The sequence below is a fragment of the Amphiura filiformis genome, chromosome 20 (genome assembly GCF_039555335.1).
Source record: "Amphiura filiformis chromosome 20, Afil_fr2py, whole genome shotgun sequence".
In the NCBI taxonomy this organism is placed as follows: domain Eukaryota; kingdom Metazoa; phylum Echinodermata; class Ophiuroidea; order Amphilepidida; family Amphiuridae; genus Amphiura; species Amphiura filiformis.
Window position 1 is genome coordinate 60,585,512 of NC_092647.1, and position 20,215 is coordinate 60,605,726.

The 20,215-nt window shown below is 37.9% G+C and overlaps 1 protein-coding gene across 1 annotated transcript; it reads right to left on the minus strand.

Moving 5' to 3' along the window:
* Window positions 1-407: 407 nt before the first annotated feature.
* On the minus strand, window positions 408-16,811 carry LOC140142500 (signal peptidase complex catalytic subunit SEC11A). Its single transcript, XM_072164486.1, has 5 exons — window positions 16,662-16,811; window positions 7,469-7,578; window positions 6,056-6,205; window positions 5,004-5,181; window positions 408-1,240 (listed from the first exon to the last, which is right to left on the minus strand). The coding sequence occupies exons 1-5, from the start codon at window positions 16,710-16,712 to the stop codon at window positions 1,190-1,192; spliced, it is 540 nt and encodes a 179-aa protein (XP_072020587.1). The 5' UTR covers window positions 16,713-16,811; the 3' UTR covers window positions 408-1,189.
* Window positions 16,812-20,215: the final 3,404 nt, after the last annotated feature.

The window sequence follows — 20,215 nt, forward strand, 5'->3', positions numbered from 1 at the left end:
TGGCTACATTGGTCAAATAATAACCATGAGATGTGTTCCATTTGAAACTAATGATAAGCTGTTTGGACAGCTCTGAAAGCAATCTGTTATTAACTCCATATTAGTCATGTTTAATATTCCATCTTTAACTGGATATCTCCAGTACAAGCTGGAGGGCGAGTTAAGCATAACGGTAGTTCCTCGCTTTGCACCACTGAGGTCCCGGTTCAAGCCCGGCGCTTACGGCCCAAGGACTCATGTGCACTTGGTTTATCCCAATTCCATGCTCGCTCTCGCAGGTTTTCTCCGGGATCTCCGGTTTCCTCCTGTATCGCAAAAAATCGGTGATTAGTTGTTTGGTTATCAAAAACTTCCTTCACCCAATGGAATTTGGGGAGCTGCAGAGATAATTGGTGGATGTTACAATCTAAATGCGGATAGGTGTGTGGTAGAAATCAACATTATTGGTTGCTTGTATACTTGCTTGATTTAGGTTATAATTGGCAAAAACTATTCAGTTGTAGCAGGGCACATCAATTAAGTGTCAACCTACACCCCCATAAAGCCAGTCATGCATTACGAAAATAGCATACATTGTAGATGCAGTGCCCAACTGCGCGCATGTTATCTTATGATTCTATATCAAGTCAAGATGTTAGAAATCTTTGCCAATGATACAAAGTATAGTACAAGTAGAGAATGCACACTGTAAATCCTTTGTTCTAAGGTACTTCTTCAGTTATATAGTAAAGTGACCACACCAATATATGTGGTGTGATCAAGCAAAATCAGTTTGAAGTCGGGCATATTAAATTTTCAGTGTTTTGCATGACCGTATTGCAAAGCTACATTTTGCAGAAAATACCATTGCATTGTACATTTAGTTCCAAAGATATGAACAGTTGAAGTGTTTCCAAAATAATATCTAACAAAAGAAATTATTATCTTCGTTTGGCTATATCTGAAAATCAAAATACCTGAATTCCGACCGAGTTTGCTTGATCACATCCCATATTAGTATTTAGCAGTTAAATATTTAAAAATGGAAAATCTCTCAATGTGAACACACAATGCCACCTGGTATGAACCCTAGCCTACTACAATTACACTAAAACAGAAGAATAAGAAAATAACCCATTCCTAGAAGAGTAGCTTATAGTGATGCTGGCATCAGGGTGCTGGCTGATACTCGGCATCACTGGGCCCAATGCTATTCTCGATGTATTAACACAAATAAACCAAGGCCTGCAAGCACTATATACTGTGGATAGAATGAAAAAGAGAAAGAACAAAATATAATCATTATGAATACAATTTTACTTAACTGTACTATAGTTTGATCAGCTCGTAATCGGCGGACCTTATAACATCGCAGATTAATATCAACAAATTTTATTTGGCCTATACATTATCTACTTTATTGAACATGCAAAATATGGACCGGACAAGTCAACTATATCACTCTTAATGTGGGTGTAGTGGTAAAGCCTAACAATTCCCGCTGATTACGAGCTGATCAAACTATACTTTTAATTTGTTCATGGACAGGGATAATTTACATGCAACTTCATGAATTGATTCATGCTAACAGATTTGCACGATTCAAGTTCATTTTCATAAATTTACATAGTATTAGTAGATACTTCGCAAAATACCATTTCAAGAATCTAGATTGATTCTCACAATTCTCAGATTCAGTTTATTTTTACATAACAAAATCAAAGGGATCAATCAAATGGCAGGATGGCCACAAGAGTGGAGCAAAGTTTAAAAAGAAATATGGCCACCCCTGAACATAATGGTTATTAAAGTATACAATAGACACTCTTTAAAGGAACTAACATGCAGTAGTGATATTATATATATTATTGCTTTGAATCTCTGTAATAAGTCTGTTTCAAATTCCCAATTAGTGTTTGTCAAAGACCTCATGAGGGGGGGTGAGTTGGCGGGGATGCCACGATCCATGCCAAGGGGGGAGGGGGGCGAGCCGAGCGCCAAAGGTGTGACAGAAAGGTGAAGTCACCACAGCAAGCGCGAAGAGAGTGGGTGCTACATGTACATGTACCACTCTAAGGTTGTGTTCAGTGTTCACCCTATAGATAAAAACCCACTTATATAGCACTTTCAGTCCGAAGACCCCAAAGCACTTTTCAAAACAAAATATTTAAAACATCTAAAATATTAAAAACATCTACAGATCTCCAAACAACAACAGAAACAGAACAAAGCAACCTGAGAGCTGGTTGATGGAGATCTGTAGACAACAAAATATTTTAAAGGAGGATTTCGTGATCCTAGTGTCCCCATTTTATGACATTTTTCAGTAGATATCCACTGAAAAACTTACTCCCAAAATTTCAGTTGATTCCGATTTTGCGTTTGTGAGTTATGCATGATTATGTGTATTTCACTGCTCCATAGGCCACTGTTATAATTTAATCTGCAAGAAATTTTTGGTAGCCAGAGGTATCCAGTGGTATAAAAATCTAACCTTTTTTTGAGAAAAGTGGAGGGATGAGGCCCGGGGTTGAGGCTGTGGATCACGAAATGCCCTTTTAAACTACACAACAAAATATAAAGCACCAACCTAAGTTATTCCCACGATCAACCTATAATTCCCAGTTTCCCACCAACCTAAATTCCCACAATATCTTACATAATATCAGATTACGTACATTAACCATATGTAGGTGTACAATTTAACAGCTGCACATTTTACTGAAGACGCAAAAGCAATTACTTCCTGCCCCGATTATTTAGACGTCACCTCTGTCACCGTTCTCAGTGATTTCTACAAGCATCTCATTTCCACAGGTGTAATATCTAACAACCCCACCCAATAAACGCTGGATACACAATACATTCTCATTAAGTCAATTCTTGGAAAGTATTTTACACTATCATCACATCATTATCATTTTAATATACATAATAATTGCTACCGTAATTAAGAGTGAAACTATTAGGTACCGGTATTAAACCTCCTGTTTGTTGAATAGATGAATGTGAACTAAACTATAAAGAAACGCTGTTTTCCATTTACTATTTAACTGCAATCTGTTTCTTTCTCTGTCCATATTGCCGAGTCATGCATTATCTCATTGATGAATGTAAGGAGCACAAATTCTCCTTTTTATGTTTTTGGAAGCGGCAGCCTTTGATTTGTGTTGTTCAGATAGCCATTTTTCAACTTTCGTCCTGTTTCACCAATGTACCTAGCATGAAAATCTAAACTGGAGATTTCGTAGACGGTCCCTGACTGTTTAGTTTTTTTTCTATTTTATCTTTTGGTAACACAAGTGTTTGCCAGAGTGTGCGGCGGGGTTTAAAAGCTGTAGGGACACCTGTTGTTTTAAATGCTCTGAGAAGCTGCTCAGAAGTTCTTCCAAATAAGGTAAAGTTATTGTAAAACCCTTTTTGGAAGTTTTGCTATCCGGTGCGTCCTGTGGAGCTGGTATTTCACGCTACTCCTGGGCTCTAAAAAAAAGGTCCAGTCTCGATAGCCACACTTGTGGAGTGCTCCCTTTATGTGTTTGATTTCCTCAGCTTAACCTCTGGATCCGTAACAATTTCACTCCTATATAACAAAGTCTTGATCACATAATTTGTGTTCTAATGGGTCTAGGAAAGGAAGTAGCCTTTCCCTGCCTCTCTGGTGAACTTAATGGACTGGTGTTATCTTGCGAATTTATATGTTCAGTCAGTGAATTCATTTCAGTTTTTATGACATAGAAAGTGTCATATACATAACAAATTCTCATGCACACTGGATGAGTAGCAGACCTCATAATTGCTTGTGTATAATGGGTAGTATCCATCAAATTGTCACAACATGCGCAGATTTAGATTTATGACGGGAATTAATGATTATGATGCAATAGAACCAATTTAGTTCAAACTTTCGATCGACCATCGATGCTTGGTCAATCCTTATTATTTATGAAATCAATTAATTGACATTGTTAATTGTGATAACATATGAATCTTTGCCTGTATTGATATTGTTCAATATAAATTTACCAGTAACTCCGATTAATTAATTGTTAGTTCATTAATAACAAGCATCGAAGCAGCATCAAAGGTTGATCCAAAGATCAAACAAATTTGCCTTACATAATAGCTCAGCTTCTGAGCCTTGATATGAGTAATCAATAAACGTGCTATGTTATAAACAAAATGTGAAAACCACAACCTATCCTCTCTGAGCTGTTCTAGATGTGCCAGTGAATCACATGGCTGGCAGCGGTCACCAAATATTTCATGAACATAGGAAAGGGGCAGTCTCAGGACCTGTGGTGATCAGAGCGGGGTGTGTTTATGGTGTGACCTAGTCACTTTACTTATGTTATATCATGAGGGCTCTGTAGTTACTAAGTATTTTGCGATCAGAGGGAAGCCGCAGTTACAGGACATCAGAGGGTTTATGGCCTAGTCACTAGACAGGACCATGTCACATCACAAGGGCTCTGATTAAGAGCTAGTTACACTTACACTTAAGGTATGATGGGAATAATTTAGGCATCAGCCTTTTTGACTCCATATCCATTTTCGCTCTTATACCAAAACTTATCAAGCTGAGACTTGAACTGGTTTGTTGTCTTAGCCTCTACCAGTACTACCACTACTTCTGGGAGGTTGTTCCACTCTGAAATTGATCGGACTGAGAAAAAATTCTTCCTGCAGTTGAGGCCCTTCTTCAGTGCTGACGTGTACAACTTGTAGTTGTGTCCTCTACCTCTATGCCTCTGGGTATTCAAGGTGAATAGCTTTGTTGCTGCAATCCCTTCCAGTCCTTTCATGATCTTGAATGTTTCAATTAGATCTCCTCTTAATCTCCTTTTTGCTCCAAACTGTACAGCTTCATCTCTTGTAGTCTTTCTGGGTAGCTCAGATGTCTAGTTACATAAGTGAGCACTTTCTTTTTGTGTTGTGTTTACAATAAAGCATGTGGCTATAGGATATTGGGTTGAGTTCCCCAAGCCATATTCAATACAAATTACTTAGCTAGTGAGCTGTCTTACCTTAAATTTAGGATAGTCATTCATTAGTATAGTGACAATACCAACATAAGGTACAAAACCACGAGCTCTGCCTACAACATCTTTCCTTTCTAGCCACAGCTGTCCTGGTGCATAGAGACCTCGATCATCAACCAAATTGTTATCCCCTTTTGTCAAAAATTTCATTTTTCCTTCTTCCCTGCAAAACAAAACAGGAACATTCAGCAGCAGTTTTAAGAGCTTGTTATCAAAAGGGATGATTAAATCCCATTTTGTACAGTTCAAAGAAAATCTACTTTAAAAAAAAATAAGAATGTTGTTCTTCTTTGAGTAAGTTTATTTTCTGCCCAATAAAAGATACAATGTGTTGACACTTAAAATTGGCTTAATTTCACTTTTGTATTTCCACTGTATTTACTATGCATTTCTATATTTTGCGGACACAAGTGGTTTTGCTTGTATCCCTTTTAGAAACAAACAGATTTGACTAATTTTCAGAAAATGACTTTACCTGAAAATGTTTATTCAAAAATAAGGTGCACCTGAAAAACAATGTCAAATCACACTGAAAACAGAAAACCGCATTTCAAAACCTTTAAAACATTTTGAGGATTTATTTGTTATTTTGTGAGAAAACTGTCAATTTTGAACCATGTGCACATATTTTTAAACAACTCAAATTTTGTTCCACTGCAATTTAAAATAAAATAATCCCATTGATTTAACATTTTCTTGATTTCATTTAATTAAGATCATTCCTATCAGTATTTATTTTACTTCATTTTTCTGGCAAAAACCATAAAAACCGTTTTTGCCAAGTTGCTAAGTGTAAAAAACCATGGTTAAAACCATGGCTTTTTCCACCAGCAGCAAAAACCTGCAAACTCTATAATTGAAGACCAAATTAAAAACACTAGTTTGCATCTGACGTCAGGGGAGGGGCGCGACGTGATTGGTTGCTGACTCACTAGTAATTAAGCAGTACAGCATTTTTGGTCTGGTTGACAGGACGTCATGTTATACGCAAACTAGTCTTTTTAATTCGGTCTTATACAGTCTGTGTTGTCACTTACTTTTCATGTAATCTTAGCACCCTGTGTACGATGGGTATATCTCTGCCCTCGATTTTGAAGACTACGATTTCTCCTACTCTTATGGGATCCTCCTGGTAATTGGTTAGAAATAATAAGTCACCTCTGTGAAATGCTGGCTCCATGCTGCCACTAAGAGAACAAATGTAAGGCAAAGATGACGTTAATTCTCATTACTATTTCACAAACATTTGACTCAACAGGCCATACTTTCTCAGGTAAACAAAGACAAAATTATGGCTGTAGCTGTTTACCACACTTCTAAAAATTAAATTGATTGCAACTAGTAAAACCGATATATAACAGTTTTAATTTGCCAACATAAAAATATGATTATTATCATGTTTTGCCAAATGAAACTTGTAGTAGAGGTGTTTGTTTTTCGTATGCTGTAACAAATAAGCCAACATCTTGTACAACAATTTATTTCAGTTGATGTATTCTAAGTTTTGGAAACATTTCCTAATGATCTAATCTCTTCTATAACCAATAACTGGCTGGGATTTGCAATAATTGAATAGCAGTTGGAGAAATATTGCAAGTCTGTTTGGACTCTATGTGAGTACATTTAATGTGCAAGGATCTTTATGCAATACTTTGATCGGCACAAATTTCAGACTCGTTGATTTTTATTGACTACTCATATAAACTTGGCAGTTGTAGACACTTGGGATATCCCAAAAGTGTGGAACATGTATATAGGATCAATTCTGGGTACCGGTGTATTACTTATCATCGTAAAAATAATGGGGCTTTCACAGCCAAGAGTGAAAATTGTGGCCTACAGGCCTTGCTTCATGCACATGAATTGTCTAAGCACTTCAGCCCATTCATGAGATTAAAAATCACAACACCAGGCTTGGAAAAAAATGGGGAATTCAGGAATCTCAACTGGAAATTTGGTAATTGTAGGGAAATTACATTACATGCTAACTTTTGGATAAAGAAATATATGTAAGAAATAGTGGGAAATCCTGATATGTTGGAGGGAAATGTGTCTATTTTTGTACATTCCTTGGAAATGAAGATTTTACCAGGCCTGCATAGTACCTGCAGGCTATTTGCTTGTCCTGAACCATAGCCTATCACCATACAGTAAAGATACCCAAGAAATACAATGTAGGAAATGGTGAACCACAATCAGGTTTCTCTGCAATGATAATTGTTGAAAGTAGACTGAACTATGACATTGGATATTAGCCCATTTTGGCGTCAATTCTGACTGTTACTAAAAGAATCCTACTTAGGTTAAAGTGAGCCCTGGTCCTGACTAAATTCAGGTGAACCAGGACTTCCTTTTTTCTAAAACTGAGTCCTTGCAGAAAAGCTCTTAATTCATTATACATGTACGGTTTCAGTAAGAATACCACTTATGGATATTGCTTGTCATCTCACCTAAGTACCACGACAATGGGGCTTTCACTACCGGTTACTACCATGAGTCCTTTCCATATCATCAGAGCTGAAGACACTATCATACCAAAATTTAGCACCTGGTAAAATAACTAGAAATACAAACACAAACAATTAGTAAAAATTGAAAATATACAATTTATATGAATATTATGTTTCAATTTTATTCATATCACAGACATGCCAACTTTAAAATCCAGTTTTCAGTATCGGTACTCAGATGACCAAAAAAATGTATTTTGCACCCCAAAACTGTATTTTCAGTGGTAAATTTGTACCTTTTCTACAAATCACCCCCCTCTAAGCTTGCCAAAAATTCTTCCCCCCCCCCATTCAGCTTGCCAAAAATGTCTTCCATCCAATTTTACCCTCAGGGCTCATAATTATTGCACAGCCCCTAAACACCTGCTGTTCTTCTCTCGCAGAAACTGATGGCATGCATGCATGCATGTCTGCAAGTTCAGCTGAGATCATGACTGAGAATTTGAGATCCACTTTCTCACCGTACCTAGACATTTGCTTTTTGTATCTCTGTGCTTGTTGAAGAGATTATAACGTTGTGAAGATAGGACATCCGGGTCCTACTCTGCCATGTTTGGCTGAGTATAAACGGTATCAGTGAACATAGCCTTTTGTGCCTAGATGTAAAATTAGTCATTGTGTAAAGCTGAGTTCATACTCATGGGTTTGGTTATTCATCATCAGACTGAATCAGGGGTCGCGCTAATTGGTCCCAATATTGAAAATAAAATGGAAATAAAAGTAAAATAGGGCCAATAACTACGCATCTAGTCATTTATTTTCAATATTGTGGCCATTTTGACTTCTAAGCCTTCCGAATTCGCACATTTGGAGTACATGCAATCATAAGAAAATGGTCAACTTTGGGCTTGTCGTTTTATATGAAGTCAACCTATAAAATTACTGGGATTCAGCAAAGTTGTAATTGAAGACTAGTAGTCATATAAAAGTGATGTTTTATCAATTTTGAAGGTTGACCACATCGACTTTGGGCCCCCTGAAAATGTTGAATTTGCAATAAATTTCATTTTCGCGAGGGCGCTGTTCGAAATGTAAATAAATTGTGACCTCAATTTTTTGGATATGCATTGTATTTGTCCTATATATAGCATTAGTGACAACAAAAAACAATTAATCTGACAAAAAATGTGAATTTAGGGGGCTAAACTAGCCAGTTTACAAAACATTACATTTTTTCTTGCATATTTAATGACCCCGTGACACAACACGCAATTAAAGAAATTTTTTTTTTTTTACTTTTTGATCAACTGGGCATGCAATTAGTATGTATACAAGGTTTCAGACCTCTCTCTCTCTCTCTTTATTAGGAAGGTACAGGCTCCCAAAGATGAAATTTATTCAAAGGGCAACTTTTGGGTCCAAATTTAGATCCCCCTACTCCAACTTTAAATGGCTGCCATAGAAAATCTGCATATTGAAAATAAAATGGAAATAAAAGTAAATAGGGCCAATAACTACTCATCTAATCATTTATTTTCAATATTGTGGCCAATTTGACTTTTAAGCCTTCCAAATTCGCACATTTGCAGTACATGCAATCATAAGAAAATGGTCAACTTTGGGCTTGTCGTTTTATATGAAGTCAACCTAGACAATTACTGGGACTTAGCAAAGTTGTAATTTAAGACTAGTAGTCATATAAAAGTGATGTTTTATAAATTTTGAAGGTGGACCACATCGACTTTGGGCCCCCCGAAAATGTTGAATTTGCAATAAATGTCATCTTCGTGAGGGCGCTGTTCGAAATGTAAATGAGTTGTGACCTCAATTTTTTGGATATGCATTGTATTTATCCTATAGCATCAGTGACAACAAAAAATAATTAATTTGACAAAAATGTGAATTTAGGGGGCTAAACTTGCCAGTTTACAAAACATTACATTTTTCTTGCATATTTAATGACCCCGTGACACAACACGCAATTACAGAATTTTTTTTTTTTTTACTTTTTGACAAATTGGGCATGCAGTTAGTGTGTATACAAGGTTTCAGACCTCTCTCTCTTTTTATAAAGAAGGCACAGACTCTCAAAGATGAAATTTATTTAAAGGGCAACTTTTTAGTCCAAATTTAGACCCCCCTACTCCAACTTTAAATGGCTGCCACAGAAAATCCGTAAGAGCTACAGACCTCAAATTTGCAGGTTTTTAATTTTTTTACAGGTACAACATATGACTAAAATATAAAGCAAATCTGAGGGGGTCAGGTGGGGAGCCTCCTTGATTTCATATGGAGTGACCCGCATGTAAAAACTTATTCACAGGGCACAAAACAAATTCCGATCATTTCAGACAAAATGTCAAAAATAAATGCTCCAAGAACTATATCAGATCGTTCACTCTGAATACCTATCTCTTGAAACATTGTGCAAGTCAAGGCTCTGCGAATGAAATAGTGTGACAATCACAATTGACTTCACTTGCAAAGTATCTCTCCCTTGTATAAACTGTCACGATCACTGGGGGATTCCCCGGATCACGCTAGACTGCGGAACTCAGTCCTCAATGATAGTCAGTCAGTTATCTTTTGGTCGTTATATGACTATCATTTGAGGACTGAGTTCTTACCATACATCTTCCGAGGTGCAGTTTTAGACAATAGCATGGGATTATTGGGGCAGAGGTTATCTTTTGAATTCTTTCATGACCACTGAAGCATAGTCAAGCCTGTCAAGGACACTTGGCGTGAATTGAAAGACCATGTCACTCTCCACAAAAGAATGTCAAAGGTCACCCGACACCAATTTGGTGTACTGCCGCGCCTCGGAAAATGATGTTTAAGGTTTAGGACTAGGATCACGCATGCACAAATTTTTACTACTTGGGCGACCACTATCGGTATAGTTTTATACCATATAATTAGTAAATCATAATTTTCATGTCATGCTGCGTAAAAATGGAGTTTTCTCAACACAAAAAAGTCACCTTTGCATTCCTTATTGATTGCAATATAGGATAAAATAGCAGTAAATTAGCGGCACATGGTGAGATCTGGGGTGTTGAATTCTGCACCTTTTTACATTAAAAATACACATAAACATAGTCACGTTGTGTGATCATAATTTTTCAGAACTTTGCCAGTTTTGAAGGGTTTGATTCAGGTTTAGGAGGTGAAAGGTTAGAATTAGGGTTAGGACTACGTTTTCGATAATTAAGGGGTTGTTTGGAATGACAGGTGAGTCAGGGGTCAAAAACAAAATTTTTACTTTTTTGACCTCAGCACATGTGTATGTATGATCTGCCATACAAAAATTGAAAAACAATACCTCAAAGTATCATTTTTAATGTTTTTGTCATAATCACGCTTTTCTACAAATTTCATCTGTTTGTACCGGGGGCGTGTCTGTTGCCAGGTAGGCCTACATCACAGCATCGACACACGCTACAACCTTGAATAATAATACAGAATTGTGACGTTATATTCTTCTTAACCTATCTTAGAACTGCCTATTATTTCAATTGTTATACTGTTCTGGTTGGTTTATTGCATATACTGTATAGAAATTATGCAATATGACGTCGAGCATGACAGAGTCACCTTCATTCAAATAAAATTCAGGTACCCGTAAGGTACCACGGAGCAATTCGCACGATAATACAATAAAACAGATGAAAGGTATGAATGGTTGTGGAATCGAATTGCAGACCTGTCCCTCTGTCACCTTAGAACTGCATCTCGTAGGCAATGGTAGGTAATAAACCAACCGGAACGGTATAACAATTGAAATAACAGCATGTCTTGGTCTCAATTCAAGATGTGCAATTTGGACACACCTACTGCTATTGATTTATACTTCAACAGTTCCTCAAAGCTATATCAGAAAAGCCACTATCTCATTGTTCATTGGCCCGCAGTATGATACCGCCTGGGCACTCAACTTTAGAATTGATGGGTATATGTGCCTACAAGCGTCGCGAAGGAGGCGCATATCAGTACAAAACGTTGGGGTTTTTTTTATAAATAAAAAGGGTCATTATGTACAATCAATATGAAAAAGGGGTCATTGGGTATAATATTTTGATAACTGAAGGTGCCTGGTCATCGGGTATAGTCGGCTTCAAAAGAGGGGCATATATTGACAGGCACATACCGTCACCTCTAAAGTTGATGCCCCCCCCCCGGTGCTCGCATTATATTTTTTTCATGGATCGGCTTTTAAAACTCCCACACATCACAATAAGGCTATTGAAAAGTGTATAGAATAGCTAATGATAGACCGGTCCCTGCGATTAGTCGCGGACCCGAGCGACAATATAGTAAACACATCGAGTTTATAACACAAGTGACAGAAGTCGTGAATTATGGAGGGTTTCATTGAACTTCTACCAGCAAAATATGGAATAATACTAACACAAGACACCAATCGAGATGATGATACCAGCCATACTGGAAGGCTTGTATTTGACCTTCTTATGAATCCAATTTCGTGGCGAGAAGTTAAAAAGGTAATGTATATTTCAAGAAATTTGGGTTCAAAAATTCAGTGGCTCGTATCATCAATTCCGTAAATATGGCGATAGAGGCACAACTTGACAATAAACTGAACTCTTTAAACGTAAAGGACGCACTGGATACACATAAATTTGTGTTTCCTTGCTGGCGGAATAGTTGCAAAACTCTTTTTTGTCAAAAAAGTTGGACAATTTATGAATTATGATTGGCAAAATAGCGAAAGGAAATAGACTTTTCCAACCATGTAAAACTACACTGGGTTGTTGACATGGTCGACATACATTAAGGCATATGCATGTTCCTAAAGTAGGAGGTAAATGTACTATAATTAATTGTTTAAAGTGCTCAACATACCAGCAAAAAGTCATAGGGTCATCAGAGTACAGGGACTTTGTGAAATACTGGGTACAAAAAAAAAGTGCGTGAGCCGATATGCAACATCAAATATAAAAGCCGATTTACATAATTTCCCATGACCTTACAGAAGTGATCGTGCTCAAATATAAAACTATAGAGTTTGGTCCTTGATATGCACCATCAATTGTGTACTTGTGATCAATATTGCTAGGCAAACAATCACAGCAAACATGCCAAAATCCTCCCATTTCTCCTCCAATTACACACATATAAACCCATCCCTTAAGGGTTAGCGTTCTAAATAAAAAGCTCCACTAACTTTTACATGATGAACAAATAGGACTGGATTGTAAAAAACAACCCCTAGTTTTTGGGTTTGCACCCCCATATTTTGGATTTTCTTGGGGTTCAGAGGTTTTGCAAAAATTATGAGGCTAAAATTGGGGGGGGCAAGCATTTTTGGCAGCCAGGGGGGGGCAATTTTGGCAAGTCAAAAAGGAGGGGGGGGCAAGTGATTTTGAGCACACATTCATAAATGGCATGTTCAAAACTAAATGCTCGAAACAGGCTTAAGAAAATAGTATGCCTATGGAAACTTTTAAATTTTACTGCTTGCTACAAATACAATTTTTACGTTTGGAAATTATACCCTGGGAGGCTCATAATTATTGCACAGCCCTTTGCTCATTCTATTTTGTTGATGTAAAATGCATAATATCCATCCCATGTCCAACATATCGTAACCTTTAATATTTAAATAGTGGGTGATGTTTCCAGAGTTGGACTCGGACCCTTAAAATTCCCATTGGACCCCTTATATTTGACTTTTGGAGGGCTGAATGAGTCCAACAAAAAACATTTGGACCCCTTAATATTTGAAGCCAGCGCTACCCCTGGTCTGGACTGAATCATTGTCGTACAATTGCACAAGGTTTGTGTGTAGGCCTAATTTTAGTAAACGTTGACCGCCAAGAGGGTGACAGTGAATCATGGGCATGCAAATATGATGGCAATTTAGTACGCTGATGAGTGCGATTCAGTTTTCTGCAAAAGCGATTGAGTATTTGGTCTTTAGAAATGACCAACGATCTTGTGTGTACTCAAGTGGTTTTATTATAGTGTCCTGACAAGATACATTTGTATTGGTTTGATCAAGCATTGAAATGCTTTCAACTTTTGTACCGGTACTGGATCGTTCAAGCATGCTTGGTAAAAACGGATACTATGGGCATGGCCAGAGTTATAGCCATACGGTCCAGTTTCACACACAAAATCTGAAACTACATGTAGCTTAGTGAGAAAAACCTGAAAAAGCACCAGATTGCAGACGAAAAAGGCCCAAAACAGGCTGAAAATTTATAAATAAAAACGCGGGAATTTGGACTTACAAACAGTGTTGGAAATAGCTGGTATCGCATAGCAAAATGCTACACAATTTTAGTTGCTACATAATTTTGGAGTTGAGTAGGCTGAGCATTTTTATGCCATAGACAAATGCTGGTTTCATACTTTCTTGCCGCTTTGAAGATGGATTTTATTTCACTGCACAGTCGCACCCGAAACGCTAGCGGTGACCAGCGGCAAGCAGATATTTGTTTGAGCATATTCTCTAACGCAAATCTTTGATTTGGGCATCCGTGAGCATTGCAAATTTGTTGCTAGTAGCCTAGTGTTTCTCGAGCAAGCCGATATATCGATCACTCCACCGCTTTGCCACGGCGGCAGCACCGCTGGGTCTGGAGTAAACGTTGAACAACTGGATACAATGACAACGTATGGAAAAATATATTTTTGTAAACAATTTGAGGTCATTATCAAATTGATATTTTGTACAATTTGTACAGCTATCGAATCTACCCTATCACAAGCAAACTTACCTGTATGTAAAAAGTGCCCTTAAATACTGGACATCGCCAATATATTTATGACAAATTTGTGTCCAGAACACGAAAAGTGTCCAGACCTCACGCTTGCTCTCTCGGCTACAACAATGGCGTAAAGCAGATGACGTATTTACCAACTCTGATGATGCCTAATGACCTGACCTTGACACAAGTTGTCAGACCGATGAGTTACATAGGTTTGATCCACCAGTCCCTTTACTGCTAATACGCACGGTCATTTTATTCCGCCATGTTTATTGTTTCGAGATCGGGGCCAAGGAACTTAGGCTACACAGTACACAACGTGCACAGCTCTGACAATTTCCCACAATGCCTTGCGCATTTCCAGAAGAAGGCCTGGCGATTTCCCACATTTCCGTAAAATTGTAAACAACGCCTGACGCTTCGATAGGGAAAATGGAGATAGCGAAGTCGCATTTTACATCAAACAGCTGCAAGAGTAAAACGTTCTGAAGGATCGGTAATGATTAACAGCTAGTCTGGTGTATTTGAAGTTCATATTGAAGTTTGTGACTTCGTATGTTATGTGCAATAGATATTACAGGAAGCTTAAATTGGCACGCTGTTCTGCAATTTGTCTGTCGCTTATGAAAATGTATGGGAGTTCTGGACATGTCACACCGGAAGTGTGACATGACCTCGCTGGACATAGGTCTGGAGTAGACTGCGGAACTCAGTCCTCAATGATAGTCAGTCATTTATCTTTTGGTCGTTATATGACTATCATTTGAGGGACTGAGTTGTTATAATATCTTCCGAGGTGCAATTTCAGAAAATAGCTGGGGATTAGTGGGGCAGAGGTTATCTATTGAAAGACCATGTGAACTCTCGACAAAAGAATGCATGCATGTCAGGTCATCGACACCAATTTGGTGTTTGTTATGACACCAATTTGGTGTTTGTTTACCCCTCGAAATATGTACCTTAAGTCTGTGTCTAGGTCTGGAGTTGAATTCAAATCAACTTGGAGCGGTGCCGCTCTGATGTATGAGAACAAAATACAATTTTGGAGCAGTGCCGGTGCCGAGCGGCAAGAGTGGCTTTCAGACTCAGAGTCATGCCGCTGCTGCTCACTCATGCACTGAACGTCACGTCAGCGGCAAGCAGCAGAAAGTATGAACAGATGAAACCAGCATTATTACACACTGAAGTATGTGAATGTACAAAGAGAAAAGAAATGAAAGCAAATTTTGCTACGCATAAAAAAGTGCTTAATTCCAACACTGCTCACAAAAAAAGGCTAAAACCTGAAAAGTGGCGTCTGTTCATGTTTGATCGAAAAATCTATCTTTTATGCACGACGACACGAGAGTTATGTGTGCATAAGATAGAACTTACGGCTATTTGAAAACGCATCTGAATAGCGTTGATAATTTTTATAACGCAAGTAAAAAACATTCTTCCTAATGTCACTTTTGGCTACAATTTTCCTGGACTAACATAATGTATCTTCGGATTCAAGGTTGCTTACTTTTAGAGAAAAAATACATCTTTGAAGTACATTCTGGAGATGTTTTAGGTCACAGCAGTGCGATGCTCCGAGCAATGATCATGGCCGATTTACTGTCACCGATGTACACGCTTAGAGACGACCTTTTTCAATTGGGTACATCCGGTCATAATCAGTCACAGTCACTGATCAGTGGTCACAGTACATGCGCAGTGTAGACGGCTGGTGGAATAAGCACGTGCGGAGTTCAGGATTGGCAAAGCAGCGACTTAGTAGCCCAAAAGGATGACTTTTGAAGATTTTCCACACTACAATTTCCTGTCCAATAGACACCAATTGATGGTTAAGAAAGTAATTGAGCAACTTTTCAAATCTGGCGTAGGCAATTTATGGTATTTTGCTATCCCATAGATACCAATGTATGAATTTTAAAACAATCGATCGACTTTTTAATTTATTTGACTCGCGATTTGGGCTAACATTTTTGGCAACACTGCTGGAGGTCAGTGGGTGCATATACAGCAGAAACACGGCGTTGATCGAAGCCGTTCGGATATTGACGTTTTTCGTAAGTAGGCCTACATGTATGAAAATTTAAGAAAATATTATAGTACAGTGTGTCGGTAATATGTCACGAACTATTTCATGATATTTTGGAGACAACAACTAACTTGAGGAAGAAGTTTTTATTCATATGCATGAAATTGTACTCTGTATGGCAACTGCGTACATGTATCACACGTACATGTAAACAAGTACGTTACATACGATAACATCCTTGCAAGTTCTAACTTTCGTATCACAAGCTATCGGTTGTTCATACGAAAGTTAGAACATTTCGAACAAGTTCATGTCTTGGACATGGAGAGCAGAATTCAACAGACTTGTCATCAGAACTAACATCACTTCCAGGTCAAATAACTGCTCTTTACTTCAGCAGAATAAGCTTCTTAATTTTTATAGCACTTACCTGGCGTTTGTTCATACGCCTAACTTCGTCTAAGAAGTCTAAAGCCCCCATTTTATTTAATTATTTAGCATACAAAATGTACATTTACAATCCATACGGTTAAATTGTTCACGTTTCTTGTTTTCTTGTTTATGGAACGTTTCTAGAAACTGTGCTTCTATTCTCAAACTCAACACTTATTGTTATAAATAGATAGGACACCTGTCAATATTTTCACAATGTTAAGTGCAAATCAAACAAAGTATTATTTTTATGTTATATTGGACCAATTTGTCCTGCCCTTAATTTTCAATCAATAAAATAACAACAAGCATAAAATAAAAACACCGTATTTTTGGACCAAGTATCGAATGCCAAATCGTACAAAAGTAATGATGATGGTCTTTCACACAGTCTTACTTTAGGGGCTGTCATATTCTTGGTGGGGGGGGTCATGAATATACTGGGAGGGGTCATAGAATTTTTAGACCAAATAATAGGGGGGTTATAATTTTTTAACACTAAAAATAGGGGGGTTATAGAATTATTAAGGGCACGCATTCTTTTAATTTAACAATCAAAATGTGCGCACAATCTTTCGTTTATTGGCCTAAATGCAAAACTTTTGCACGCTCCACGCGCCTTCTTTACACGCACGAGCAAATTTTAATGCACTCCGCACACTTTCTTCACTCTAAAGTTTTGGCGCGCTCCTAGGCTTTGTCCCGGCAATGAATAATTTGTCTTGACTCAGCGGAAGTGTGTGTGTGTGTGGGGGGGGTCATAAAATTTTCACCCAAGATAGGGGGTCTTAAAATTTGTTTGCCCACGATGGGGGGGGGGGGGGGTATAAAAAAATTTACTCCGGTCACCAGACGTAGGTATATTCATCTCAGATATTCATGACCCCCCTGCAAGAAAATGACATCCCCCTTATGGCAGGTCCCGTGTGACGAGTTGAAAAAAAAAAATGTAGGGCCTATTATATAGGGAGTGTTCATACTTTGGTAGGGTGGGGTGGAAAAGATGGATCCTCGGACATCAAAATTGTTTTGATCTCCCCTAAAAAGGATTGGTTTTTTTTATCCCCATTTTTATGGTGTAAATTTTTTTGACCCCACTTTTAGTAGTCCTGAAAAGACCAACATACTTTTCAGTCATTGTAGTCACAGACAAACAATTTAAATAGGCCTACAGAGGCTCCAGAAAATTTACAATATGGGGGGGGGGGTGGGGCAATGGCACCTGGCCCTAGGGCCCAATGGTACTACTTTCCCCGGCCCCCAAAATATTTGGGGCTGCCCCACATGACACGTTTGTACCGGAATGTTTATTTTGCATGGCAGGCCAACAGGCAGTGGCGTAGATTTCTTTTTGACATTGGGGGGATCGGGTTGGAAAAAATTTCTTGAAATATAGTGAATTCGGCACCTTTTGGCAACAAAATAAGTTTATGGTACAAATGCGCGCGAAAGAAGCTAAACTGATGAAATATTGTGCAAAAGTGGAATCAATTCGGGCTTTTGGCTAAAATGGCCAAATATGAGATTAATTTGGTCAGAAACCCACATACAGGCGTCAACATTGGGGATGATTGTATGGACCACCCCCTGGCAAAATATTGGGGGATTTACCTCCCCCCATGGGATCTATTCTATATTCTACGCCTATGCCAACATGTCAGGTTACGGCCCATTTTGACATGGTTATAAAAAGACATTTTGCAGCGGAGGTGGGGGGGGGGGGCAGCGCAGGGCAGGGGGGATAAAATTTCCAAATGGTGTATCACTGAACCCGCCCAAAATTGTTTCCACCTTCTCAGCCTGCCAAACAATTTGTTCCCCTCTCAACTACACAAATGCCAAATTTTTGGAAAACCATAGTACATGTAGACCTGAAAAGGCTCTGAAATTTCAAGAACCCTTTTCTCTAGAGGGTTCTATTATACCGAGGACATCCAAGAACCCCTGGGCAAGAACCCTTTTTTCTATATATAGGCTATAAGGCCCCCCCCCCAAAAAAAAAAAAGGATGTTTGCTTGCCCTCAACTGACCGAATTCCTAATTTTGGAAATCATATTTTTTCTATTTACTGTATAAATGAATACCGACCTTATTTTTGGAAATTCCTGAAAGTTTTTTTTTTCAAATTTTTGCATTCTGAAGATGTAAAAAAAAGTATCTTAGAGCTTGTGTTAAACATTTTAGTTGTTTTGTAATGTTAGTCGATTCATTTTGACACCAAGATTGTCTGATTTTTTATATTTTGAGCCTTAATTAATACAAACAGCAGAGTTTGCTAGTAATTGGAAAAAAAAAAAGAAGAAAAAAAAAATCCAGACCGACCGACCCAATTTTTTAAATTCATTCGAGGGCAAGCAAACAATTTTTTTTTGGCCTAAGAGTGTAGCTAAAGGGAGCTAAATACATGTGTGCCAAAATCGCTTGCCTCCCCTCCATTTTGGCTTGGGAGGAACTTGCCGAAGGGTTGCAAAATTCCCGTGAATTTGAAAGCGGTAACTTTCCATGAAATGGGAATTTTGACCCCTCTTTTGGTTTCCGTGGCGTAACTATGTGGGCTGGGGGAAGTGCCATTTTTGCTACGGTACAACCATTTTGTCTGATACCCATATAGTATAAATCCAACATAGTCTAAACCCACATGGTCTTTAACAAATATATCCAATAACCATTTTGCCCAATAACCATTTAGACAAATTACCATTTAGTTCCATACCCATTTGATCTAATAAACCATTTTAATCTAAAAATCATTTGGTCTTATACCATCTGGTCTAACCATTTCAACTAACACCCATTTGGTCTAACAACCATTTAGTCTAACAACCATCTTTAAACCAATTGTTCTACTAACCAATTGGTCTAAAAACAGTCTAATTGCCATCAAAATTTATTAGACCAAGTGGTTATTAGACTAAATGGTTGATAGATTAAATGATCATTAGACCAAATGAAAATAGACTTAATGGTCATTGGACTAAATGATTATTAGACTAAGTGGTTATTAACCTATTTGGTAATACACCAAATGGTGTTAGACCGTGATTAAACAAAATTGCAGAAGACCATGTGGCAATAAACCATGTGCACTGGCCCATCAAATAACAAAATTTGCCTTCATTTTCAGCTAAAATTACTAAGTCTGACAGAACAAAAAATGATGGTTCCCTCTAAATTGCTTCCCCCCAACACTGGGGATGTGCCCCCATGAAATGTTGGATTTCTTTTCAAAATGAAGTCCTAATTGAAGCCATTTAATGCACATTTTTATCCCATTGTTGGTTATAGCAGAACACACCTCAAAATATGAGTCTCAATAGACTTCCACTACACGGGGGGGGGGGCATTTTTTAAAAGTCCCTACCGGAAAAGCTGGTGAGAGTAGCTTTCTTCTTGTTCTTTCTACATTTAGACAAGTTGCGACAGGACACAGAAGTTGTAGGTCTGAAGACACAAAACTACATCTTGTTTTGTTTACAAAGTTTTATTTACAAAGTTAGCTGATGGTTTTTGTACAAACAATTGAACATGAAAATGAACTTCGACAAATCTCCC